This window comes from Megalobrama amblycephala, linkage group LG22 (genome assembly GCF_018812025.1).
Source record: "Megalobrama amblycephala isolate DHTTF-2021 linkage group LG22, ASM1881202v1, whole genome shotgun sequence".
Lineage (NCBI taxonomy): Eukaryota > Metazoa > Chordata > Actinopteri > Cypriniformes > Xenocyprididae > Megalobrama > Megalobrama amblycephala.
In genome coordinates, this window is record NC_063065.1 from 10,310,870 (window position 1) to 10,338,755 (window position 27,886).

The 27,886-nt window shown below is 36.0% G+C and overlaps 1 protein-coding gene across 2 annotated transcripts; it reads left to right on the forward strand.

Annotated features, from left to right (window-relative positions):
- On the forward strand, positions 1-27,654 carry plcd1a (phospholipase C, delta 1a). 2 transcript variants are annotated; one of them, XM_048174874.1, is made up of 15 exons: positions 1-232; positions 10,215-10,373; positions 16,843-17,071; positions 18,050-18,179; positions 18,370-18,598; positions 18,747-18,948; positions 19,050-19,194; positions 19,284-19,436; positions 23,212-23,361; positions 23,975-24,134; positions 25,434-25,550; positions 25,653-25,831; positions 26,114-26,249; positions 26,340-26,489; positions 26,578-27,654. In XM_048174874.1, the coding sequence occupies exons 1-15, from the start codon at positions 202-204 to the stop codon at positions 26,664-26,666; spliced, it is 2,259 nt and encodes a 752-aa protein (XP_048030831.1). In that variant the 5' UTR covers positions 1-201; the 3' UTR covers positions 26,667-27,654. The 2 variants fall into 2 exon arrangements, with proteins under 2 accessions (XP_048030831.1, XP_048030830.1); XM_048174873.1 differs by lacking the exon at positions 1-232 and adding an exon at positions 3,754-4,047.
- Positions 27,655-27,886: the final 232 nt, after the last annotated feature.

Sequence of the window (27,886 nt, forward strand, 5' to 3'; positions counted from 1 at the left end):
GTGGGTGTTGTCGAATTCTCGATACTCTTGTAATAGGCGGGTTCCCTACACAGCGTCAGTGGATTGTTTTAGGACACGGGCTTTACTCAACCGAGTCAGGCTCTGGGTGACTTTGGGACGTGAAACGTCTTGTCAAACTGGGATATATACTCCAACTGAAAGAAGGAAAGATAAAGCAAAATAAATAAATAACAATAAACAATGGAAGTCAATGGAATTGCCAGCAGATTCGGTAAGTTTTGCAATGATGTCATGTTTATGCCGCGTGGGATATGTGTCAGTTCATAACACTAGTGATTTAATTTGCTTCTTTGGAGTTTTTAATGTGTTTAATGTGTGTAAACATTTTGTTTTCGCAAAAGGTTTTTTTTCCTCATGGTACGTCTTCCCTTATTATGCTGCATTAGCCTTCATTTTTAGTGGTATCACTATCATAGAAGATTTTACTATCCTGTGCTTCCTTCTTCTCTGAACTTTGTAGCCTATGCAGTCAGTTTAAGACGAGTTTGAGTTCGCAATAAAACCATATCAATGCAACTTAAAAATAAATCTATTCGAGTTAATGAAGCTCATAACTTTTTTCGTGGAACCTCCCTTTCACAACCCACATTCAGCCTGCGAAGTGCGATGACTATAATGTCACGCGAGGATTCAACCACAAGAAGGCGCCCTATTCCTAATTACGTTTGAACTAGTGATTCATCAGCGACTCTACAACCGGTTCACTAAAAGATTCGTTAGACATTATTAAAATGAATGGAAAGATGAAGCCTATCAGTATGTCACAATATCACCCTGTTTGGTCTCTGTTTTGCACCATTTCCTGCCAGTCTGTCATCACAGTTATGCATTTGGATTCACACGCTTACATCCAGTCAATATCAGTTACTTTACTGTATATCAGGTAGGCTACGCGGCAAATTTTCTAAAGAAAAAAAATCTCTCAACTAAGAATGAGTTGGTACATTAATATTGAAGGTTAAAGGGTTAGTTCACCCCAAAATTAAAATTCTGTCATTTATTACTTACCCTCATGTCGTTCCACACCCGTAAAACCGTCATTAATCTTCGGAATACAAATTAAGATATTTTAGTTGAAATCCGATGGCTCAGTGAGGCCTCCATAGGGAGCAATGGACACTTCCTCTCTCAAGATCCATAAAGGTACTAAAAACATATTTAAATCGGTTCATGTGAGTACAGTGGCTCAATATTAATATTATAAAGCGACGAGAATACTTTTGGTGCGCTAAAAAACAAAACAAAATAACGACTTATTTAGTGATGGCCGATTTCAAAAGGCTTCAGGAAGCATCGGAGCATAAATGAATCAGTGTATCGAATCAGCTGTTCGGAGCGCCAAAGTCACATGATTTCAGCCGTTGGCAGTTTGACACGAGATCTGATTCATGAATCGATACACTGATTTATTTGTGCTCCGAATCTTCCTGAAGCAGTGTTTTGAAATCGGCCATCACTAAATAAGTCGTTTTTTTTTTTTTTTTTTTTTTGGCGCACCAAAAATATTCTGGTTGCTTTATAATATTAATACCACTGTACTCACATGAACTGATTTAAATATGTTTTTAGGGCTGGCCAATTTGTCAGCCCAATCAGCATCAACAGCTCATATGTAATTAACATCAAAATAAATTCACAAGAGCAAGTATATTGTCTGCACATGTTTATTTACATTAATGGCAAAATAACTTAAGAAGAGCACAAGTATAGATCTGGAGCTTCTTTAAGTCTGTCTAAATATTATTTAGTAGGCTAATTGCAATGTCTTCAGATAGCGTGGCCCAGATCCGGCCCACATCTGGTATGTGGATTACACGCAGACCAGATGTGGGCCGGATCTGGGCCGACACTATGTTGCTATCGGGGGTCCTTTCCTTAGGAAGGTGTGCTAGACACTAAATAAATTTAACATAAAAATACTATATATTTTGCTATTGTATTGTGGAGTGATACTTTAAAGGTGCCCTAGATTCAAAAATTGAATTTACGTCGGCATAGTTGAATAACAAGAGTTCAGTACATGGAAATGACATACAGTGAGTCTCAAACACCATTGTGTCCTTCTTCTTATATAAATCTCATTTGTTTAAACGACCTCCAAAGAACAGGCGAATCTCAATATAACACCGACTGTTACGTAACAGTCAGGATCATTAATATGTATGACCCCAATATTTGCATATGCCAGCCCATGTTCCCAACATTATGAAAGGCATTAGACAAGGGCAGCCAGTAACGTCTGGATGTACACAGCTGAATCATCAGACTAGGTAAGCAAGCAAGGACAATAGCGAAAAATGGCAGATGGAGCAATAATAACTGACATGATCCATGATATCATGATATTTTTAGTGATATTTGTAAACTGTCTTTCTAAATGTTTCGTTAGCATGTTGCTAATGTACTGTAAAATGTGGTTAAAGTTACCATAGTTTCTTACTGTATTCACGGAGACAAGAGACGTAGTTATTTTCATTATTAAACACTGCAGTCTGTATAATTCATAAACACAACTTCATTCTTTATAAATCTCTTCAACAATGTAGCATTAGCCGTTAGCCACGGTTCACAGCCTCAAATTCATTCAGAATCAAATGTAAACAGCCAAATAAATACTACACTCACATAATCCGACGCATGCATGCAGTATGCATGATGAACACTTTGTAAAGATCCATTTTGAGGGTTATATTAGCTGTGTAAACTTTGTTTATGTACTGTTAAAGGCAAGCGCGAGCTCCGTGGGCAGAGAGCACGAGCAATTAAAGGGCCAGCAGCCCTGAATCAGCGCATTTCTAATTATGCCCCAAAATAGGCAGTTAAAAAAATTAATTAAAAAAAAACTATGGGGTATTTTGAGCTGAAACTTCACAGACACATTCAGGGGACACCTTAGACTTATATTACATCTTGTAAAAAAAACATTTGATGGCACCTTTAATAAGCTTTCATAAACAGAAAGGTGAATGTTGGATCACAGTAATTACGAACCATAGTTTCTGCAAATCCCTTCACTCTATTGGGATGTTCTCTTTTATTCTGGATGGCAAGGGCATGTGACTGTAACATCGAGCGTATTTTGCAGAATTAAATACGCATTTATACCGACTTCATCAGGCTCTGAAAATTCTTCAAAAATAACACAAATAATGCCTTCTCATAGTTGCAACTCTTGTGTCATCAGAAGGGGGTGTTCAACGCACCACCGTTTCCTTTTAAAAAAACGTTTTGCAACGTTTTGTCTGGGCTGTCTAGCCCATAGATATATATAATAGGCCTTTATTATCTATGGTCTAGCCCAGATGAAGATATCCAGAACGTCACGGCCGGTATCGTTTCGAATCTTGACTCGTTCACTGAAGGGGCGGATTCGTTCAGTAGGTTCAGCCGATGGACTGCTCCTTTACACCCCGCACTGGATTGCTATTGGTTCGCGCTATGGTCAGCAATCCTGCTTTTTAAAAATGGAGTAACTTCAACTAAGTTTACGAGTCAAACATAGAAGTGAACAAGATTGATTCGTTGGAAACCACCATTTTTCCACAAGCGAAACGCTAGAGAGAAGGCAACAGGCAAAATCAGGTTACACGCAAACCTGTATTATGATAAAGTTTTTTTTAATTTTTTTTATTAGTTTTGTTTTTTACGTGTTAAAGTAGCCCCAATAGACGTATATATAAACAGATGGAATATGTTTCTCTTGTTATTTGGGTATTATATATTTAAATGCCACAGTTCATACCACAACATGTCAGTGCGAAATCCAGAGAAACACATAGAGCAAGTGAACAAAAACAATAGGATGATTTCTGCAGGTTTAGTACCCGCCCATAGAAAGAGACTTGCAAACGTCATGGTTTTCTCCCGTCATGTCATTTTTCTAAACAAAGTAAGTCGATTACAGGATCCCGTTTAGGATTTCAACAATGTCTTGTGCGCGTAAGCCGCGCAAAAGGACGAAATCGCAGGAGTTGATTTATCAAGAGCAGTGCAAGAACGTGGCACACGAAAATGGGAAACGCATAGGTGGGTGTCGCATTTGTGTCTGGCGGTCGTGCATTAAATATCCCTCCGTGGACTAAAACTGGGCTGTTAACTTTCTATGGCTGTAGTTCCAGAAAGTAGAGTTTCCAACAAAATGGCATAGTTCTAGTTTTTTTTGTCACAACTTACTGTAAAACAATAACAATGGGAACTCATTTAAACAGTGTAAAAAGCTGTAAATGGCTGTGCAAGGTTAATAAAATAGCATTAACCGCTCATACAGCAATTGAAATAGTATTATGGAACACTGTTTAATAGATAAATAATGTATGTCAACCAATCTCTGCAACATTGCACAAGTCAATGGGTGTAGTGGCAAATCAGACTTTTTGTTTGCAGTAAGAAGCTCCTCTCTAAACATGAAGATTTAAAAGAATTTAAACATTAAGAGCATTTAAAATATACACCATGATGTTTACTATGGATTCAGTGAAGCTGGCTTACAAACATGACTGTATATTTCATAAAAGACGAGTACTGTATGATCTACTTTTTTATGTTTGGGATGAGGAATGAGTCAAGGAGATTATACCAGTCTGCTTGATGATGTTTTGCTTTATGATGCTTTGCTATTATTCTAGCCAAATTTAGCAGAGAAGATGTTTTGTTGTGTGTAGGATTATGAAACTTTTCCAAGTAAGAATGAACAGTTTTGGGGGTTGACTTATCACACTTTAATCTTACAACTGTTGGCTACATTCCTTTGATGCAACATCAAGGTTGGCTGTTCATAAATAAAGATCCTTATCCATTTTTCTATCTGTCCTGAAAATCTCCATCTAGTTAAATGGAAAAAATCTTGAAGAGTATGAAAACAGCACCAAAACATCATTTATTACCCACTTCTTTGCAGTGCCCTGAAACTGAATGCATTTGCATGCTTCTGTTGCGAAGTTTACATACATTTTAATAATCATAATGTAGAGTGTTCATGTAAATTTTAATTAAATTGAGGTTGACCTAAAAAAATAAAAAATAAAACGTGTTTGAGATTTTAAGCATTCCGCTCTCTCAAAAAGGATGTGTTAATAACACAATTTAGGTTTTATGGCTATTTTAACACATTTTGAGTTATTTTGTGTTGATTCTGTGTAAATATGTATTAACTTAATAATTAAATTCTGGGTAACACTTTATTTTGATGGTCCCTTTAGACATTCTGTTTACTATGAAGTAACTTTGCACCTACATGTCAACTAACTCTCATTAGTGTAATAGTAGACTGTCTACTTAATATCTGCTAACACTTTATTTTGATGCTCCCCCAACAGACATTCTACTGACTATAAGTTACTTTGCAAGTACCTGTCAACTTATTTTACTAACCCTAATCCTACCCCTAAAAGTCTACTAATACTCAACCAATACTCTAAAGAGAGTTAGTTGTAGGGGCACAACATTATTTATAGTCAACAGAATATATAAGGGCCCATCAAAATAAAGTGTAACCAAATTCTGCATTAATTTAATAAATTTAATTAATTACATTAAAACTCATTAAATTATGTATTAACATGTTAATAACTGCAATATAAACATTTGAATCTGATTATTGACAGTGAGATTAAAAATATGTGTAGTGCATGTGCAGTACTTTTATCCAGAGAAGTCTAGATATTGGAAGAGGAGTGGGCATAAAATGGCTAAATATTGATGTTTACACAAGGTAGGATTTTGGGGCACATTCTCTAAAACGCATCATAAAAATGGTTTATGTAACTTGTGCACTATATTCCAAGTCAAAGTAAATAATTAAGAAGTTATTTATTGAAAATCTTGCCTTGAAAATCTTGCTCGACACCTGTGGTCACCATCCACTTAAATGTACTGGAAAGAGCTGGGATATTTTGATTTAAGTAAATCATTTAGGTTTCAATTCAAGTTTCCACATGCTGAGTTGCGTAACTTCTTTAGTCAGCTGTCTGATATGACTCATAAACTTCTCGCTGTAATGTTTTAGAAAATACTGCAGAAATTCTTAGAAATACATGAGGTTCACATATAATTTGCAGCCATATTGAATTGATACAGTAGGATGAAAATCTGTTTATGTGTTTAACAAAGGGTCAAAGATGCGGTAACTACACCATCTGGTGCTGCATCTTTCTTCATTGATGGCCATTCAAAATTAACTGTGTATTATGACCAAACATTTTTGTAAGCAATGTATATTGCTAAAATATATCATTGTTATATACAGTCATGTGAAAAAGAAAGGACATCCTTTAGAATGTTATGGTTTTATGTATCATCACATAATAAAACTCATCTGGTCATTAGCAGGTCTTAAAATGAGGTAAATACAACCTCAGATGAACAGCAACACATGACATATTACAAAGTATCATTATTTATTTAACAAAAATAAAGCCGAAATGGAAAAGTCATGGGAGTCAAACTAAGTTGTAGAGCCACTTTTAGCAGCAAAAAGTTGAAGTAATCCTTTTCTTTTGACAGTTATCAGTCTCTCGAATTGTTCTGGAGGAATTTTGGCCTACTCTTCCTTACAATGTTGCTTCAGTTCATTGAGGTTTGTGGGCATTTGTTTCTCAGAGCTCTCTTAAGGTCCCATCACAGCAGTTACAGTTTTTTACAGACGCTAGGACACATTTCTCAATACTTAGGTCACTTTTGCAAAACTCTTCACACAGTGAGCACAACAGAAGTCTACGTGGACTAAACTGAGGATCAATTATCATTGCTTTGGTACAAAATGCATTCAATGACTACATCTCTCAAATTTCATGAATTCTTTTCTCACTCAGACACAACAACTGCCAAAACTCTTTGTACGTACATGCCAATTTGCACATGCTTACATACTGTTTTCAAAACTGTTTAACTTATGTTCAAAACAATAACATAATACAAAACTGAATAAGACAGTAATTTGCTACATTCCTACAGTAATATTTTAATGAAATATATTTTAAATCTTAAAATTAAATGCTATAAAAACAATTGAATTGTATCTGTATCAGTGGATGGTGTGTATACAAATTCTTGTATTTTGGAATTACTCAGTGCAAAAAAATAAAAAAAAATAAACGACATAAAATCTCGACGAATTCTGCATCATGTCTGATTTATTCCAGTAACATATATTGCAGTGAATTATAAACAGAAATGTGTCCTTGTTTTACACAAAACATTGTATAATGCTACATGTTGTTAGTGTTTTTTAGGTCACTGTTTTGTGTGTGACAAAGTGTGTTTGTCGGCTGTCAAACTTTGCTAGTGTTCTGGAAGAATGAGTTGATTTGAGACCTGAATAAAGTGTTTTGGTAGTTGTAGTGCATTTTGAATGTGAAATTAACTGCTTTGCCAAGCTGAAAGTTGGTTAGGAGAACTGTGTGAAGAGTTTTGCAAAAGGGACCTAAGTATTGAGAAATGTGTCCTAGCGTCTGTAAAAAACTGTAAATCGGGTTGAGGTCAGGACTTTGGCAAGGCTGTTGCAAATTCTTGTTTCTTTACTTTTTTAGCCATTCTGTTGTAGATTTGCTGGTGTTCTTGGGATCATTGTCCTGTTGTATGACCCAATATCAGTCAAGATTTAGCTGTCAGACAGATCGCCTCACATTTGACTCTAGAACACTTTGGTATACAGAAGAGTTAATGGTCGACTCAATCATCACCCCTCCATCAGCGTGCTTGACCATTGGTATGAGGTGTTTGTGAAATCCATTTGGCATTATGGCCAAGCATCTCCACTTTGGTCTTACCTGTCCAAAGGACATTGTTCCAGAAATGGTTTGTTCAGATGCAACTTTGCCTAAGTTGTGCTGCCATGTTCTTTTTAGAGAGAAGAAGCTTTCTCCTGGCAACCCTTCCAAACATGCCATACTTGTCCAGTCTTTTTCTAATTGTACTGCCATGAACTTTAACATTTAACATGTAGAGTGTTAGGTGTAGTTAGTGGGTTTTTTGCAGCATTGCACGGTCTGACCTTGGGGTGAATTTGCTGGGAAGATTGGCAACTGTCATCATGAATGTTTTCCATTTGTGAATACTCTTCCTTACGGTAGAATGATGGACTTCAAATTGTTTGAAAATGGCCGTATAAGCTTTCTCAGATTGATGGCAGCAAAAAATTACTTCTCTAAGATTATTGCTGATGTCTTTCCTCCTTGGCATTGTGTTAACACACACCTGAAGACTCCAGAGCAACAAACTGCAAGAACTTCTGCTTTTATAGAGGTGCTCACATTTGCTGATAATTGATTAATCAAAGGCATTTGGATTAGAAGGGCCTGACTGCTATTTTCCTACTTAATTCTTATGGAAGCATTAAGTTTGTCACCCATGGATTTTTCCATTTTGGCCTAGTTTTTGTTAAATAAGTAACAACACGGTGTGATACAGTACGTCATGTGTTGTTGTTCATCTGAGGTTGTATTTACCTAATTTTAAGACCTGCCAAGGACCAGATGATTTTTTATTATGTCCCGATACATAAAACCATAGAATTCAATAGGGTGTCCTTTCTTTTTCACATGACTGTATTTTTGTTTTGAGGTCCCGTAAAAACTTGTACATCTTTCCCTGTTTAAACTGCCATTGAAATGAATGAGAATGCTAACGTATAGCTTTCTCCAGGTATTACAGATCTTTCTGGCTTTAATTCCAGCAGTGGCTCAGTGACTTTGCAAAATCATCCCTGGCCCTGTTTCTATTATGTTTTTGAAGATCACGGTAATGAGAAGTCAGAACAGTTTTTGAACTTAGCGATGTCTACATTTGCATGCTAAATACTTCTGAAGTGTGATTTGAATGTAGAGATGAAAAGCCTGATATATTTTCCTAAAAGTTAAATAGCTCACCCTTTTCAAGACTGCAATAACACTAGTATCAGTCATCAAAATAAAACCATACACACAGAGTTTTCTGAGTAAACACAGGCAACCGTCCCAGCACAGAAAACGCTTTCAGCCCCATTTCAAAGTATGCTGAAATCAGCTCAGATTTTTCATCATTTCTCCGCCTTCTACTTGAGTGCAGCCAGAGCCTCATAAACAGCCTCTGTGGCAAGAACTCGTGAAAAAATGTCAGCAATGTTGTGGTTGTGCCCACACCCTTGCTGGAAATAAGCTGAAAATATTCATAATTCAACTGTGGGGCCAATTAGCGCAATGATATCTGCAGGACAGCAGCTTTGTGTCTCATTAAGATGTTGCTGGCATTATCTGCAATATTTTATTGTTCCAAATTCAACCACTCCTGAAAAAAGGAAGTGAAAACATTTTATGGAAAGACAATCTTTATTGCAACATTGACATGAATTGACTTCACACACCACCCCCGCACATACACATTTTTTCCACTCTGCAGTGCTATTGTGGTTATCATTATCTAACTTTATAGATGCAACAATCCTTGCATAATTGTTTAAAAAATCAATCCTGAAAACTGTATGGGTCATACATAGCTGTTTGGAAAGTGAACTCAGTATATTAAGTGAACATGCTGGCTCTTCATCAGACAAGACAAAGATAACCACAATCTCATTGAAGTATGGAAAAACTGCTGTGTGGGTGGATGCATGTGGTCATGTCAGTTTTTATCTTTCAGATTATGAGTACTATTTAGGATACTTTAATAAAGAGAATATACTGAATATAAAAAAGCACAATGATATACCTTATGCTGAAGCTGTTTTGTTTATATTGTTCAAACTGAAAAGCTAGATAGTTACTGAAAGGCATCAATGCTATGTATCTTAAAGGAATTTACTATCAAACCTACAGTTACTGCAATGGGTAAACAATAACATACATTACTTTCAATGAAGTAAAAACTGATTTAGACTTTACAATGTATATATATATATATATAATCCTATTTTGAAAGAGTGTCATAGAAAATAGTCCTGATAACCTTTACCATACATATAGCTCACCCAGCAGGTTTTGACCTTCAGCAATACCTTGTAAATTGTGCAAGATCATTTTTCTTTTGTCTGGAGAGAGGTGTGTCCAGGCATTACCATTAATATAGGCTAATCTTTTTAAATAGCTTTGACCTGACTCACCATTGAGCTTAGATACTTGTGACATGGTTTCCATACATTGACAGTCTGCTTTGAACACTTTATGACCTTTGTGAAATCCATTTGCACTGATGCGTGAACTTGAAACTTGCTTGACCTTTAGGTCTGGAGGGAGACCCGGACCTGCAGTTTTTGCTGAAAGGCGGAGACCTACTAAAGGTGAAGTCCCGCTCATGGAAGAAGACCCGCTACTTTCGGCTGAACGAAGATTGTAAGACTGTGTGGCAAAACACCAGCAAGAAATTCAAGAGCGACACCAGCTGTAAGTATAACTGCTGTTCCTTTATTCAATTCAGTGTCTGTTTGAGAGAGTTGGGGAAAACCGGTTTTCTTCATATCATTTTTTTTTTTACATAATAGAGCTTGGTATACTATGAAAAACATAGCCAAGCTACTAAAACAACTCTTTTTGAAAAGAAAAAAAAATACAACACATGAATGTTCATGTTTACAAAACAATGATTGTCCCTCCCAGTTAATAAAGAGAAACCCACTGCAACAGACTTTTAAAAATGGTGGTTGAAATAAAGTGCTGCGTGAACTCAACCAATCAGCATGTTCAGCACCCAAGTCCCACCCCCAAAAGTTCCTGAACTTTGAAAAAGTACTACCTCGTGAGCAGGTACTTTCTGAGGATGAAATTTTTACCCGCAACTTCATTTTTTTCATCCCTGGTTGAAAAAAAAATAAAATCATGGTTTCCACAAAAATATCAAGCAGCACAGCTGTTTTCAACATTGATAATAATAATGTTTCTTGAGCACCAAATCAGCATATTAGAATGATTTCTGAAGGATCATGTGACACTGAAGACTGGAGTAATGATGCTGAAAATTCAACTTTGCATCACACAAATAAATTACATTTTAAAATATATTCAAATACAAAACTTGTCACAAAAAAAAATTGTAAATTGTTTTTACTGTATTTTTGATCAAATAATTCAGCCTTGGTGAGCATAAGATACTTCTTTCAGAAAGATTTAAAAAAAAAATTAATTATTCAAAAAATGTTGACAAGTAGAGTATGTATATATCAATCCAAAAACATATAATATATATGTAATCAGATAACCTTTAAGTTAATTTAATTTCCAGTCAATAAATGACCTCATGCTGACATCAGCAAGCCTCACATCAAATGCTCTCCTGTAAACTCATTTTTATAGTGCCCAGGGCTGTAAACAGATAGTTAGACCTGTCCTTCACCTTCCCATATGAACATTTAGAACATCTGTAAGGGCAGAAAAAGCTTTGAGTTGGGCTGAATGGAAACATCTTGGATAAAATGACCAGAGAGGAGGGGAACGAAATATTGTTGTGATCTTAAATCTTTTTCCCACATGTTATTCACAGCCCTTTGCTCCTCAAAGCTTCCGGCCTGGTTCCTCCTGGCCAAAGGCCTCAGATCAGGCCTCTTTATCTGCTGTCTGCCAGACCATGGCTGCCTCCTCTTTGGCCTGTGTGTGTGTGTGATTGAGGAAACCAGGACCAAACTAAATCAAAGGATTCTAGTGAAAACACCAGATATCAGCAGGGGAATCCCTGGTCCTGCTCACATGATATTTTCACCCATTAGTTGGGTGTTTTGACAGGCGTTTACTCCCATTGGCCAGGAATGATGATTAAATGGACTACACATGCAGCGGGGGTGTTCAGTCTCTTTTTATGTTCTCAAAACAATGACATAAATGATGACAGAATGCTTGGAAAATCTAATAAACACTTTAATACAAGAAAGATTCCAATTGGCTTATAATCATCAAATTGTAGAAGATCCTTCAGAGACTTGCAGTTGAAACTAATAGTTTACTGTACTTGTAGTTAATGGTTTAAATACGAGAAGTTGAGGGAATCATGTTTTTAAGCACAGGAAGTGAGGTTTTTATTATCTTTTAGTGATGGTGCCAAGTTTATCTCAAGTTAAATGGACTTGCAGGGGTGGGAACAAAACTGAGGAAATGTAGCAGATTGTTTTTTATCAAATACTATGTTCTTCTCTTTAACCCTGTGGGACAGACACAGTTTTAACCAACCTCAGTCTTCTACTCCATGATAAATAGTAGCTGCAGTTCTGTGTGATGCCTTGTTTCGTAGTTTGCCGCTATTATCTGTACAACAATGAGCAAATTTTGCACCTCTTTAGGGTGTTTGTCATGTGTTTATTATTCCCGCCTCCAGCAGAACACAATGAGATGTCCAACATCCCACCACTGTAACATACAACAGAGGTCACATGAGGCAAAATCAGACTAGAAAGTGCTCCGATATACTATACAGCTTTTTAAAATGTTTTTGAAAGAAGTCCCTTTATGCTCACCAAGGCTGTGTTTATTTGATCAAAAATACAGTAAAACATGAATACTGAAATATTAGAACCATTTTAAATAACTGTTTTTTTTGTACATTTTAAAATGTAATTAATTCCTGTGATGGCAAAACTGAATTTTCAGCTGCCATTACTATAGTCTGGACTAGTAGACTAGTGTTTATTAGAAACTAAAAACCAATGATGAGACATGAATGCAGAAGAAATGAACAATCATTTTTAAAGGCGAAGTTTGTAATTCTACATCATCACTACATTAAATTTTGATAAGAGAAAAGACTGTAACATGAAGAAAATTACCCACTTACCTTAAAGGTGCCCTAGAATTAAAAATGTAATTTATCTTGGCATAGTTGAATAACAAGAGTTCAGTACATGGAAATGACATACAGTGAGTCTCAAACTCCATTGTTTCCTCCTTCTTATATAAATCTCATTTGTTTAAAAGACCTCCAAAGAACAGGCGAATCTCAACATAACACCGACTCTTACGTAACAGTCGGGATCATTAATATGTACGCCCCCAATATTTGCATATGCCAGCTCATGATCGAGGCATTAGACAAGGGCAGAACGTCTGGATGTGCACAGCTGAATCATCAGACTAGGTAAGCAAGAAAGAACAATAGCGAAAAATGGCAGATGGAGCAATAATAACTGACATGATCCATGATTACATGATATTTTTAGTGATATTTGTAAATTGCCTTTCTAAATGTATCGTTAGCATGTTGCTAATGTACTGTTAAATGTGGTTAAAGTTACCATCGTTTCTTACTGTATTCACGGAGACAAGACTGTCGTTATTTTCATTTTTTAAACACTTGCAGTCTGTATAATTCATAAACAACTTCATTCTTTATAAATCTCTCAAACAGTGTGTAATGTTAGCTTTAGCCACGGAGCACTATCAAACTCATTCAGAATCAAATGTAAACATCCAAATAAATACTGTACTTACGCGATTAGACATGCTGCATGACGAACACTTTGTAAAGATCCATTTTGAGGGTTATATTAGCTGTGTGAACTTTGTTTATGCTGGTTAAGGCAAGCGCAAGCTCCGTGGACAGGGAGCACGAGATTTAAAGGGGCCGCAGCCTGAATCGGCGCATATTTAATGATGCCCCAAAATAGGCAATTAAAAAAATGAATAAAAAAAAAAATCTATGGGGTATTTTGAGCTGAAACTTCACAGACACATTCAGGGGACACCTTAGACTTATATTACATCTTTTAAAAAGACGTTCTACGGCACCTTTAAAACAAGTGTTGGTGCAATTATTCACCAACATGTGCTTGTTTCAGTCACTGTACTGCATATAATAAATTAAATGTAACAATAATAATCTGATGAAATCAGACAAACAGAGGTCAGAATTTGGCCAAGCACAATGTTTCCTTTCTGTCAGCTTGTTTGAGTGGAATATGAAGGTTGCTCAACTTGCCTTTGACACTGCTTTCTTTCAGCAGTTCACTTGAGATTGGGTGTTATCCAAATTGTTCTCCTACAGACTCCATATTTGTATTTTTGTGTGAGCACCACGTACAAAAACAGCAAATTATCTCCAGCTGTGCTTTTTCAGAACTTTCCACAAATACTGTCCAAATTACTGTGTGAAGCTTTTGCATCATTTTTTTCTTTGTTTTTTCATCAAATGGACAGTACAAGAAAGTGCTTAACTTTTGGAAAATGTCATATATGAGGTTCAGTGTAGGTATGAATTAAACAGTTTTAAACCTTGTGATTTTGTAATTTTCTAGCAACAAACATCTTAATTAAGTAGACAAATTCTAAACAATTAAGTAAAAATAACTATAAAATAACACAAGAATGGCCATTAGTTAAAGGTGCCCTAGAGGTGCCTTTTCAAAAGATGTAATATAAGTCTAAGGTGTCCCCTGAACGTGTCTGTGAAGTTTCAGCTCAAAATACCCCATAGATTTTTTTTAAATTAATTTTTTTAACTGCCTATTTTGAGCCATTATTACATATGCACCGATTAAGCGTGCGGCCCCTTTAAATCTCCCGCTCCCCCGCGAGCTCTCAACTGCCTTAAATATTCCAACACAAGTGGCTTGTGTTGTATTTGCTTTGTTCCAGAAGACTGAGTAGACACAAACAAACCCTGATCTGATTCATCACAAGCCATCTATTATGTGTAGTTGTTTAATTTGGGATCATGAATTTATTGCTAGAGAGATTTGAATAAATCACACTTGTGTCTCTTTTCCAGGTAGAGCAGTTTATCAATGTATTTGTGCACAGAAATGTCACTTAAAGCTCTAATTAAAAACGACTCATTTCTGTTCACACATGGACACTGTGATAACAGCAGATACAGATAGCAGCCTATGTTTGGGTTAACCCTGCCTTTGAGAGATTTGAGAGGAATAGAGCTTGTCCTTGTATTTGTATAACACTGGGATTAAAGGGCAGAAGCCATAAGAGGAGAATGATTTGTAATGCACAGCTGTGTTTGCTCAGCACATTCAGTAAACCTCAATGAGTATGACACCACTGCACTTATCACCTTCTTATCAGTGTCTGACGTGATGCCTGCAATGAGTTGATTTCATATAGCAGTACTCTGCCAAGATTTATTGATTGAGAAATCAAGATTTTTAATGTACCTCAAGTTAATGATGACTATAATGATGGGAAAAAATTGAGTTTAAGAGTTGTCTGTATGGGTAATTTAAACTGAAAAATGAAATGATTAAAATTACACTTAAAGCAGTTATATACATTTAATTTAATCCCATTCCATTTAATTTCTTTTTTTTTAAATTTCAATAAAATTGGAACTAAAATTGGAATTTTGGAATTCTGCGTCCTGTTTGCTCATTTCAAATTCATTTTTGAATAGTGCATAACTGTTAAGAGAAAAAATCTTGCCCACTGTGCCGTGTGGCATACAGTGGCATGAAAAAGTATGTGAACCCCTTGCAGAATCTGTGAAAATGAGAATTATTTTAATAAAATAAGAGGGATAGTAAAAATTGCATGTTATTTTTTGTTTAGTACTGTCCTGAGTGAGATATTTTACATAAAAGATGTTTGCATTTAGTTCACAAGACAAAACAATAGCTGAATTTATTAAAATAACCCCATTCATAAGTATGTGAACCATTGATTCTCAATACTGTGTGTAGTTACCTGATGATCCACGACTGTTTTTATGTTTTGTGATGGTTGTTCATGAGTCTCTTGTTTGTTCTGAGCAGTTAAACTGAACTCTGTTCTTCAGAAAAATCCTCCAGCTCCTGCAGATTCTTCAGTTTTCAAGCATTTTTGCATATTTGAACCCTTTCCAGCAGTGACTGTATGATTTTGAGATTCATCTTTTCACACTGAGGAAAATTGAGGGACTCAAACTCAACTATTAAAAAAGGTTCAAACAATCACTGATGCTCCAGAAGGAAACACGATGCATTAAGAGCCGAGGGGTGAAAACTTTTGAATTTGAAGATCAAGGTAAATTGTACTTAATTTTTCTGCCGGGAGATGTGCAAGTATCTTCTGTTGCTTCCGAAGGGCAGTACTAAATGAAAAACAATGATATTTAAACAAAATAAGAAAAATTGTGACATCTTCATCCTGTTCAAAAGTTTTCACCCCCCGACTCTTAATGCATCGTGTTTCCTTCTGGAGCATCAGTGAATGTTTGAACCTTTTTTAATAGTTGAGTTTGAGTCCCTCAGTTGTCCTCAGTATGAAAACACAGATCTCAAAATCATTCAGTCACTGCTGGAAAGGGTTCAAATATGCAAAAATGCTTGAAAACTGAAGAATCTGCAGGAGCTGGAGGATTTTTCTGAAGAACAGAGCTCAGTTTAACTGCTCAGGACAAACAAGAGACTCATGAACAACCATCACAAAACATAAAAACAGTCGTGGATCATCAGGTAACTACACACAGTATTGAGAATCAATGGTTCACATACTTTTGAATGGGGTTATTTTAATAAATTCAGCTATTGTCTTGTCTTGTGAACTAAATGCAAACATCTTTTATGTAAAATATCTTACTCAGGACAGTACTAAACAAAAAATAACATGCATTTTTTATCATCCCTCTTATTTTATTAAAATAATTCTCATTTTCACAGATTCTGCAAGGGGTTCACATACTTTTTCATGCCACTGTAGGTGTCAGATATACTCATGTACAGACTTGCATGTCACATGAGTCTCAGAAGCCCAGAAATAATGTGTCTCTTTGGCTTCAGGCTGTAGTTTTGTTGTAAATCACTGTTCAGATATCTCTCATCAATCTGCAACAGATCAAACGAACAAAGATTTCTCGTGAAAAGCAGTTTTATTCATGAAAGGTTCATAAAAGCAGTCAGTTCAGACTCAGAAATGAGTAATAATTAAAAATCTCTTTCCTCTTTTACAGTCAGCCTCGAGGACGTTGAACATGTGCGACATGGCCGTCAGACTGAAGGGCTGCAGAAGTACACCGACTCCTCAATTGAGGACCGCTGCTTCTCCATCATCTTCAAGGGTCGACGGAACAACCTAGACTTGATCGCCTCAACCAAAGAGGAGGCCAAGCATTGGGTCAGCGGTCTGGAGAAAGTCATCAACAGCATGTACAACCTCAACCGCCAACAGAACAGCGAACAGTATCCTTGAACATCTGTTCTCCAAAGCCTGGTGTCTGAACTCATTTGTCAGTATGGGGGTAATTGAAGGAAACATCCATTTAAAAGTACTAACAAATGAAGAGTTTGGTTCCAAAACGCAATAACTCCATTTTGATTAATTTGAGTAAAAAGGTGTTTTCTTTACCAAGAAAGTGGCAAAATGAAAACCACTATTTTCTGTTTCAGACTTTCACATAGCATCTTTTGGTAATTAAAACATTAAACATTCAAATCTACATTTTGATTTTAAAAAGTTTATTATAAAAACGTATTATTTTTTTCCCAAAATGCAATAAATCCATGACATTTTTTTTCAAAATGCAATTAATCCATCAATATAAAAGTTATTTTTCAAATTGAAAATACACAACAAAGTAAGTTGATTCATATACATGACAGAGTCTAAACTTTGCCAATATTTATCTTATATACAGGCATTTTATTAAAAATACATTCAGCCGTCGCTCCCAAAATGAATTCAACGGGTCATCTTGTTAATGTTATAAATTATTTGTTATTACCGATTAAAGAGTATCTGGTTAAATAAACACATTTGCCGAGTACATTGGTATTAAAAACGGCTTTTTAAAAAGCCTTCGATGTTTACAGTGCGTGGAATGGTCCGCTGTGATTGGTTGAGAGCGGATATATTGCGTTCTGCAGAAAAAGGAGACTGACGTTTGTCGCGTTTTGGAAAGACAGGGAGAAAACATTACAGAATAACATGACGGATATCGCATTTTGCGCAAAATTAATAAATGACTTTTCAATGCCGACCAGATACAATACTGATTTTGGCGAAAACTCATTTTTTTGAAAATGGCGTTTATCGCGTTTTGGAACAAAACTCTTCAAATATTTATGTAAAACTTTTTAATTCAGAAAGTTCTGGCTCAAAAAAACTAAAATATATATATTTCTAGTGTTTAATATTCAGACCTTACATCAGAAATAAAGCTGGATCTATAACTGCATGCGCAAGGCAGACAAGAACGCAGATAACAAAATGTCCTTGAAGGAGTTGAAGCATTTCCTACGTCAGATCAATATTGAGGTGGACGACGATTACGCTAAGACGCTCTTCAAGGTAAGAGAGACAAATCATTAAGCTTGACTATCAATTCCATTTCAGCTTGTACAGCTAGAAACAAAATGGCTTTTAAACTCATTGGCAGCAATTCATAGAAGTCTAAAATGCTGACATTTTCAAAAAAGTAAATGTCTTCTGTTGCAGGTCCTCAAGAACTGTTTTTTTATTATTATTTAATATATTGCAGAAATGTGACACATCAAATTCAGGAACTCTGGAGGGATCAGAAATTAAGCACTTCTACAATTTGCTGACTTACCGTCAGGAAATTGATGTAATCTATGGAAAGTACGCTCATACTGACGGACAGATGAGCTCCAGCGACCTGTTGGACTTCCTCCAAAATGAGCAGAGGGAGCCAGTGTCTTTGGATTATGCACATAAGCTTATCGATAAATTTGAGGTGGATGAAATAGGTAATGGCACTTAAATGAAATATAGTCATCTTTCATAATTAAACAACCTGAATTACCCAATCAAAATAGCAGATGTATCATATAACACAATTTGAGTTTATTTTTACAATAGATTTTGGTATAAAACAGTTTTTTCATATTGTTTCAGCCAAACTAAACAAGCACATGAGCAAAGATGGTTTCCTGATGTACCTGAACCATGAAGAAAGCTCCATCTTTAACCCCGCCCACAAAGCCTTGTACCAAGACATGCGTCAACCACTCAACCATTACTTTATTTCCTCTTCCCATAACACCTATCTGATGGAGGACCAGCTGAAGGGTCCTAGCAGCACAGAAGCCTATATCAAGTACGAACATGTCTGTTTTCGCAGGAATTCTCAACAGCAATGCATTAACATATTAAGCATTCATCCATAAGCAAAGTGAAAGAATGGTTGTCATCTTTTAGAGCACTGACGAAGGGATGCCGCTGTGTGGAGCTGGATTGCTGGGACGGTGAAAGCGGGGAGCCGGTCATTTACCACGGCCACACGCTCACATCCAAAGTGCTCTTCAAAGACGTCATCAAGGCCATCAAAGAATATGCTTTCAAAGTGAGTGAAATGACACCAATTGTATGGTGTGATGACTTGTATTAGTAGCTTTGTGGATTATGAAAACATGTGTTTCTTTGCTACGCTAGACCTCACAATACCCAGTGATCCTGTCTTTGGAGAACCATTGCACCACAGAGCAGCAGAAAATCATGGCCCATCACTTAACCTCCATCTTGGGCAGCGCTCTGCTCACTCAGCCACTGGGGCATAACATGCCCACCACTTTTCCAGGACCTGAGGTTAGACCCCTTTAAATAAAAATCTTTACATGCATGTTTCATGGTCCACTGTTCAGAGCAGTCTTGGTTCTGGAAGTATTTTTTCCATTCATTTTTCCTATAGGGTTTTAAAAAAGGTCCAATTTGAGGATTTCACAAAAATGAGTTCATTAAGCCCTCATTTATCGATCCAAATGCTTCAAATAGCAATTAAACATCTAAAAGTATCTTTATTTGGATGTTTTCTAAGAGGAGTACCTTTCCTTTGTCCATGAAAAATGCTGTTTTTCTCTGCTCGCATTACCACTAGCACTTTGCCTCAGCAACCTCCTCATTAGTCCAAGTTTGGTATTGTTGTAAAGCGCAGCATTCCAACTTTGTGAATATTCATAGCGAATTTTTGATGGCATGAGTCTGAACCAATGAAACGTGAGTTTCAAACACACGCTGATGTAAACAAATACTCGCACTGACAGACAGATCCGAAGCGCTCACACAAAGACAGCACGCGATCACGATATACATATAAACAGAATTGCAATACTTCAAAATATTGAAAATATTGAAAAAAAGTTGAATATATATATATATATATATATATATATATTCTTATAGATATTTGATTTTGATGAGGTGTGTGCCAAATTAGGTATTAACAGGGATTTTAAGGTATGGTTGCTAGGTGATTTTGGAACCCTTAGAAAACTTTAACTTGATTTTTCTCAAAATTGACTTTGCTGACTCTATTGACTTCAAACAGGTGTAGCTCATTTTTTGTCTGATTCAACAAATCATACATTGGTTTGAAGGTTTTTTAATAGATATATGAAAAGAACAATAAATCATTTTTTAAAAATTTGCTCATTGCGACTCATTTTGCCAGCACGGGCATAGATACAAATATTTAAGTATTTTGAAAGTGTAGGGAAACAGACTCTATAATATAATTTGTGGTGCTTCATAGAAGTGGGCGTTCCCTGCAGAGCTCGCTGCGACTCTTTGATTGGTGGAATTTTCTGTAAAGCATATATATGTAGTTTTTCACCATTCCGCTGTTAAACAATTATTTTAAAGGTGCCCTAGAACTTCTTTTTAAAAGATGTAATATAAGTCTAAGGTGTCCCCTGAATGTGTCTGTGAAGTTTCAGCTCAAAATACCCCATAGATTTTTTTAAATTCATTTTTTTAACTGCCTATTTTGGGGCATCATTAACTATGCACCGATATATAGGTTGCGGCCCCTTTAATTCTCGTGCTCCCCCTCCCCTGGAGCTTGCGCTTGCCTTGAACAGCATAAACACAGTTTACACAGCTAATATAACCCTCAAAATGGATCTTTACAAGATGTTCGTCATGCATGCTGCTTGCATACATCGGATCATGTAAGTATAGTATTTTTTTGGATGTATTACATTTGATTCTGAATGAGTTTGAGTCTATGCTGCGTGGCTAAAGCTAATATTACACACTGTTGGAGAGATTTATAAAGAATGAAGTTGTGTTTATGAATTATACAGACTGCAAGTGTTTAAAAATGAAAATAGCGACGGCTCTCTTGTCTCTGTGAATACAGTAAGAAACCATGGTAACTTTAACCACATTTAACAGTACATTAGCAAAATGCTAACGAAACATTTAGAAAGACAATTCACAAATATCACTAAAAATATCATGTTATCATGGATCATGTCAGTTATTATTGCTCCATCTGCCATTTTTCGCTATTGTTCTTGCTTACCTAGTCTGATGATTCGGCTGTGCACATCCAGACGTTACTGGCTGCCCTTGTCTAATGGCTTGATCATGGGCTGGCATATGCAAATATTGTGGTGGGCGTACACCCCGACTGTTACGTAACAGTCGGTGTTATGTTGAGATTCGCCTGTTTTCCAGAGGTCTTTTAAACAAATTAGATTTATATAAGAAGGAGGAAACAATGGAGTTTGAAACTCAGTGTATGTCTTTTCCATGTACTGAACTCTTGTTATTCAACTATGCCAATATAAATTCAATATTTAATTCTAGGGCACCTTTAAAAATAAGTTACATCAAACAGATGGCTCCAACAAAAGCATTTATCATTGATTAACAATCTCAGAGCTCACAACATTAAAAAGCATTAAAAATCAATTTCCCTACAGAGAAAATGAATGGAGTTTTTACTTCTGACTGCTGCCCTCTATAGCACTATGATAAAGAAATGATGCATACAACACTGCATATTATAGATAATACTACATATTGCCACCTGGTGGATAACAGAGACAGCTTTCTAAAGCTAAACCTCTTAAGCTCTCTTCACCACTCCCACTTTCCTCAAATGACCTCAAATGTCATCCCTGCAAACTTCCTGTTTACTTCTGTATCCATGAATTCAAATAGCTCAAAACAGAGGAAGTGATTACCAGTAGGGCTATGATTACATGAATACAGATTGATCGCAGCCATTTATCACTTCCTGATGATTCACCAAAACACGCACAGAGCGATTGAGCTGCAGTCTGAAAGGCAAATGATGAGACAGTACAAGTTCAGACTGGTTGCTTATTTTGTTTGTGGGGTGGGAGGGGCTTCTAAATGATGATGTCGCTAGGTTTTTCAGGCACATTTGAAACTTTTCCTTTCAATGACCCGAATTAAGTTTCAACTCTGAGCTTTGTCCCGTACTGAGAAGTTCTGCCAGTTTGTCTAAAATGAAACTGTGGCAGGATGGTAATCAAGGAAGATTCTCATATTTCAGCCTGAGGGCAGCTCAGCCATGAACCATCATCCACGCACAAACACACTAAGAAGGAAAACAATAGTAAAGCATCATCTTTCAGTTATATGTGAAGGTTATCTAGAATTTCTCACACAAATCTCCCACCTATCCCACACCCCTTGGGTTTTATAATTGTATTATTGTCTCCATTTGATCAATTACTCATTTTTTAAAGTCACTTTGAAAAAAATGGTAAATGAAATAATTTTATTTGAACTTTAAAAAAAAGAGTTTTGAATAAATTTGAAGTAAAAGTCAGAGCTATAGCCTTGTGGGTGACCCAAGTTCAAGTCCTGGCTTGTGGTCTTTTCCAAATCCTGTTCCAGTCTCTCCTCTCCTATCGCTTCTTATCTCTGCTTACACTGTTCTGTCATAACAAAGGCAAAAATATATAATGTACACTATCAATTAAAAGTTTAAAGTCTGTAAGATATTACATTAAAAGTAAGAAAATACATTAAAAGTAGTAATATTTTGAAAAATTATTACAATTCAAAATAACTGTTTTGTATTTTAATAATCTTAAAAATCTTAAAATGTGGTTATTCCTGTGATGCAAAGCTGAATATTCAGCAGCCATTACTCCAGTCTTCAGTGTCACATGGTAATAAAGTTTAACATGATAAAATAGAGAACAGCATTTCAAAAGAACAGCATTTATTTGAAATACATTTATTTTGTAAAATTATAAATGTATTGTCACTATTGATCAATTTAATGCCTCCTTGCTGAATAAAAAATATATTGTTTTCACCAGAAAAGTGACACCAAATCTTTAAACTGTAGTATAAACATAAAATGTTTCTGATATATTAGTATTATCAGTATTTTTTATTATATATATATATATATATATATATATATATATATATATATATATATATATATATATATATATATATATATATATATATATATATATAATTCTTTTTTTAATATTTCAAATGTTTCAGCTACCAATAAGAATGTAGTATTCACAGCTTAACTGAGCACATTTAAACATATTTAACATCTACAGTACGTTTACATTTGCAGGAGCTGAAGGGACGTTTCCTGATCAAGGGAAAACGTTTGAACAAACTGGATGCGGCATTCAACAACAACACCTCAGAGGATGTGGACAGTGTGTCGGAGGAAGACGAGGCTGCTGAACTGAAAGAGGGTGAACCGAAACCTAAAGACAAGGTGTGTTGAAAAACCCTGCAGTCATTCAGAGCCCAACAACACAACAACTGCTCTAGCATGAGTTGAACCTGTATTACCCATGATCAATACAGTGAAAATTTATAAAGAGCTGTTGCTCTATCAGTGAGAACAGGAAGAATTAAAAGAGTTCAGTTTTGGAAAGCATGCTGTCAATCAAGTGCTACAAAATTAACAAACGCCAAACACCAAATATGAGTAAGAAGTGTAAAAAAAACATAGTTATTTAGCAGACTTTAGTTGGAAGTGCAGCATAGAATTTGGTTTAAATCGATCTAATAACAAGGTTAATTTTTGATCTTATCAAAACTCCTATTTAAAACCATTGTATTTTCTATTAAATGTAAAGTGGAAAACAAACTTTCAAAACGCTCTACAAAGTACTCTTATGGCCGTGGAGTATATTTGCATACACAAAGCTGCGGTAGATAAGGTCGAGTTCAAATCAGCTGTCGCAGACATTCCTACAAAAGCCTGATTCAAATCATTAGACCACAGATTTGTTCTGCTTTTTTGCATCCCTTTGTCATTGCATGTGTGAAGTCTATTTATGTTGCACCCTGTAATTAAAATCTATTTCTGATTACTTTTGTAGACTTCCAAAAAGATCAAGCTGGCTAAGGAGCTGTCAGATTTGGTAATCTACTGCAAGAGTGTCCATTTCAGCAACTTTGAGCATTCAAGAGATAATCAGGCCTTCTATGAAATGGCCTCCTTCAAGGAGAGCAAAGCAATGAACCTGGCGGAAAACTCAGGTACAATGGTACACAATAGAGTGCTGCAGGGATGATGTATTTTTGTAGGCCAAAACCTGGAAATGAGTAGCATTTTAGCAGCTCTGCTTCCATCGTCTTTAAGTCAGTAGTTTTTAAAATGGGTTTTTGGTTAAATGCCTGAAATAAGGTCTGTGGTTAACACAAGCTCAAGATATTTTCATGTTTTATTCCATTAAATAAAATACATCAGTAAAACCCCTTTGTGAACGGCAGTTTCTTTCTCCCTCCATTTGGCCTAAAACACTGTGTTTGTAGTCATCCAATTTCAAATGTTGACTACAAACACTTTTTCAGTGTTTTCCGTTGTGCCATTCTCTTGATATTTATGATTCTTTTAGAAACGCTTAGTTTTTTATTCTTAAAGGGATAGTTCACCCAAAAATGAAAATTTGATGTTTATCTGCTTACCCCCAGCGCATCCAAGATGTAGGTGACTTTGTTTCTTCAGTAGAACACAAATGATGATTTTTAACTCCAACCGTTGCAGTCTGTCAGTCAAATAATGCTAGTGGATGGGAACTTCTACTATAAGAGTAAATAAAACATGCATAGACAAGTCCAAATTAAACCCTGCGGCTCGTGACGACACATTGATGTCCTAAGACACGAAACGATCGGTTTGTGCGAGAAACCGAACAGTATTTATATAATTTTTTAACTCTAATACACCACTATGTCCAACCGCGTTCAGCACTCGTTAGCAAGGTCTGATCGCGCTCTGACAGCGGCAGTGATGTCTCGCTCTCATTGAAGTATATGCGCGAGACATCACTGCCGCTGTCAGAGCGCGATCGTTTCGAAACAAAGTCACCTACATCTTGGATGCGTTGGGGGTAAGTAGATAAACATCAAATTTTTATTTTTGGGTGAATTATCCCTTTAAACCCGGGAACAATACAAGTCGACACCATTATGATTAAAAGTTTGCTAAGAAGTATTTCCTACTAAAGCAACTGAAGTTTAGCCTTTTACTTTAGCTAATTGTATTTATTTAGGCTTCAAAATTCATTACAGTTAATTTGTGAAGATTATCATGATGAAAAAATGTAAGAATCAAACTTCTGTTGTTCATGGAGCGTATTTTCTGCAATAATCCAAATACCAATGGAGAAATCCTATTGGGGAACCAGCATGATGCTAATTTCCGGGTTGGCTTACAAAAGTACATCATTACTGCAGTGCTCTATAAGGCCTGAAACTAAAAGACATTTTGCTTATAATATGAGTGATGTTGCCAGATATACTCTAATATCACATTTTTTTGCTTATGTCTTAAAGCTACGGCATTTATTCATCACAACATGGATAAGCTGAGCAGAATCTACCCAGCCGGCTCCAGAACCAATTCGTCCAACTACAATCCGGTGCCACTGTGGAACGCCGGCTGCCAAATAGGTGCAAATCCCACTGCGATATAACATAATATGAGTCTAACGCAATTCAGAAAGTCTGTTTATAATATTAATCTGTTTTTAATCCCTCAAAATTGGTTTACAGTGGCTCTAAACTTCCAGACTCCCTGTAAAGAGATGGATCTGAATCAGGCCCGCTTTTTACCTAATGGCAAGTGTGGCTACATACTGAAGCCAGAGTTTCAGAGGGACCCGGGTTCCCAGTTTGACCCCATAAACCTCACTGTAGGCCCCTGGCTACAGAAGAAGACCCTGCATCTCATGGTGAGATTTTTCTGTCTTGCACCACAAAAAATAAAAAATAAAATAAATAAAAAAATAAATATTTAAAACTAATTAGGGATGCACAGATATAATTTCTGAATGATACAATAAATAAATTAATATATATATATATATATATATATATATATATATATATATATATATATATATATATATATATGATATGGTACTAATATATCATTCATCCCTAAACCAAATGCAATCCTAAAATCGAAACAAATCCAAACACAGTGAACAATTACTGTATATATGTCTGTTCAGATCATCTCAGCCCAGCAGCTTCCTAAGATCAATAAGGACAAACAGACCTCCATTGTGGACCCTCTGGTCAGAGTGGAGATCTATGGTGTGCCAGCTGACAATACCAGCAAAGAGACACATCACATTGTCAACAATGGCAAGTGTCAACAGTGCATTTACATTTACACATTTAGCAAAGACTTTTTATTAACCAAAGTGTAGGTCACTTAAATGTGTTTTGTTACAGGTTTCAATCCTATGTGGAATACAAAATTCCAGTTCACTGTTCACGTGCCTGAACTGGCTTTGGTGCGCTTTGTGGTGGAGGACTATGATGCTGCTACCCATAATGATTTGGTTGGCCTGTACACTGTGCCCTTCACCAGCATGCAGAATGGTAAGCCGGTGAAAATAAGTGAGAAATGACTTTCTGTTGTGCAGTTATTATGAATTTGCTCACCATAAGTCCTATTTTCTGTCTTCAGGATACCGGCATGTGCCTCTGCTCACAAAGAGAGGAAGCCTCATTCCTTCAGCAGGCCTGTTTGTACACATCATGATTCTTGATGCTTAATAGACTGCAACATTCCTCTCAGTCATCTCAATGTCAAAGTGTGCAGATCACTGAACAGGACAATCAGCTAAACTCTCCTATGCGAACACTTTCTAGGATAAGATTTGGACTTCCTTTTCCGATGTGCCTTGCGGTTTACCAGTTAGCCCTCCTTAATATATGAGTACCAAGATGCACCTTAAAGTGCTTTGTAGAATTAGTAGGTGTGGTTCAATTTAGAAAAACAGGTGGGGTAAAAAGTCTTTTTTAGGCCTATTTTGAACCTGCAGCCAAAGAACTTTAATATTTAAGCACAAATCAAATAATACTCAACATTCTACACATTCCCCATGTCTTTTTTTGTCTCGAAAAAACATTGTTTAAATATAAATATTAATAATTTAAATATTAATAAAAGTCTATTTTATATATTTTAAAATATATATTTTTATATGTATTTTAAATTAATTCAAAAAATTAAATTTTTAGGGGGGCTTGGGTAGGGCTTTTGGCTACCAATAAAAGAGTAGTACTTTCAGCTCCATTTTACCATATTGAAGTTGATTTTAAAGAATTAAGGGGGTCGCACACCGGACGCGAAGCTCAGCGCCGCGCCGCGACACGTCTTTACAATTCGAAGGCATTGTTTTCTATTGTTTTCTGATTCGTAGCTAGGTGCTGTGGACAGGTGCCGAATGTCGCCGCCGGTGTGCGTACACTCATAGAAAACAATGCATTCGAATTTTAAATACGTGGCGCGGCGTTGAGCTTTGCGTCCGGTGTGTGAGCCCCTTTACACAGATTTTACCCTACAATCAGTGCAGAAAATGTTAAAAATGTGCAGATTTAGTATGTGCCAAGTAAAAAGTAAGCCCCGCACATGATATGCAAGAAAAAAAAAATGTGCGCACAATTTACTATTTAGTTCCCTCGATTTGCTCATTTTTTTTCCTCAATTTATAAATCATGTGCACGATTTATAAATCGAGATAACAAATTAGTACATTGTGCGCACGATTTACTATTTTTTTCCTGCATGTCATGTGCAGTGTGTTTTTCACCTATAAAACTCATTTAATTGGACAATATATTTTACCTAACACTGTTTTATATTTTAATATTAAAATGTATGTATTTAAAAATGTACTACATTGATGCCTTTTTTTAAATGAACAGAGTGTTTGTATATTATTTCTTACCGACTACCAATGAATTTGTGTTCTTGGCCAAACATTACCTTG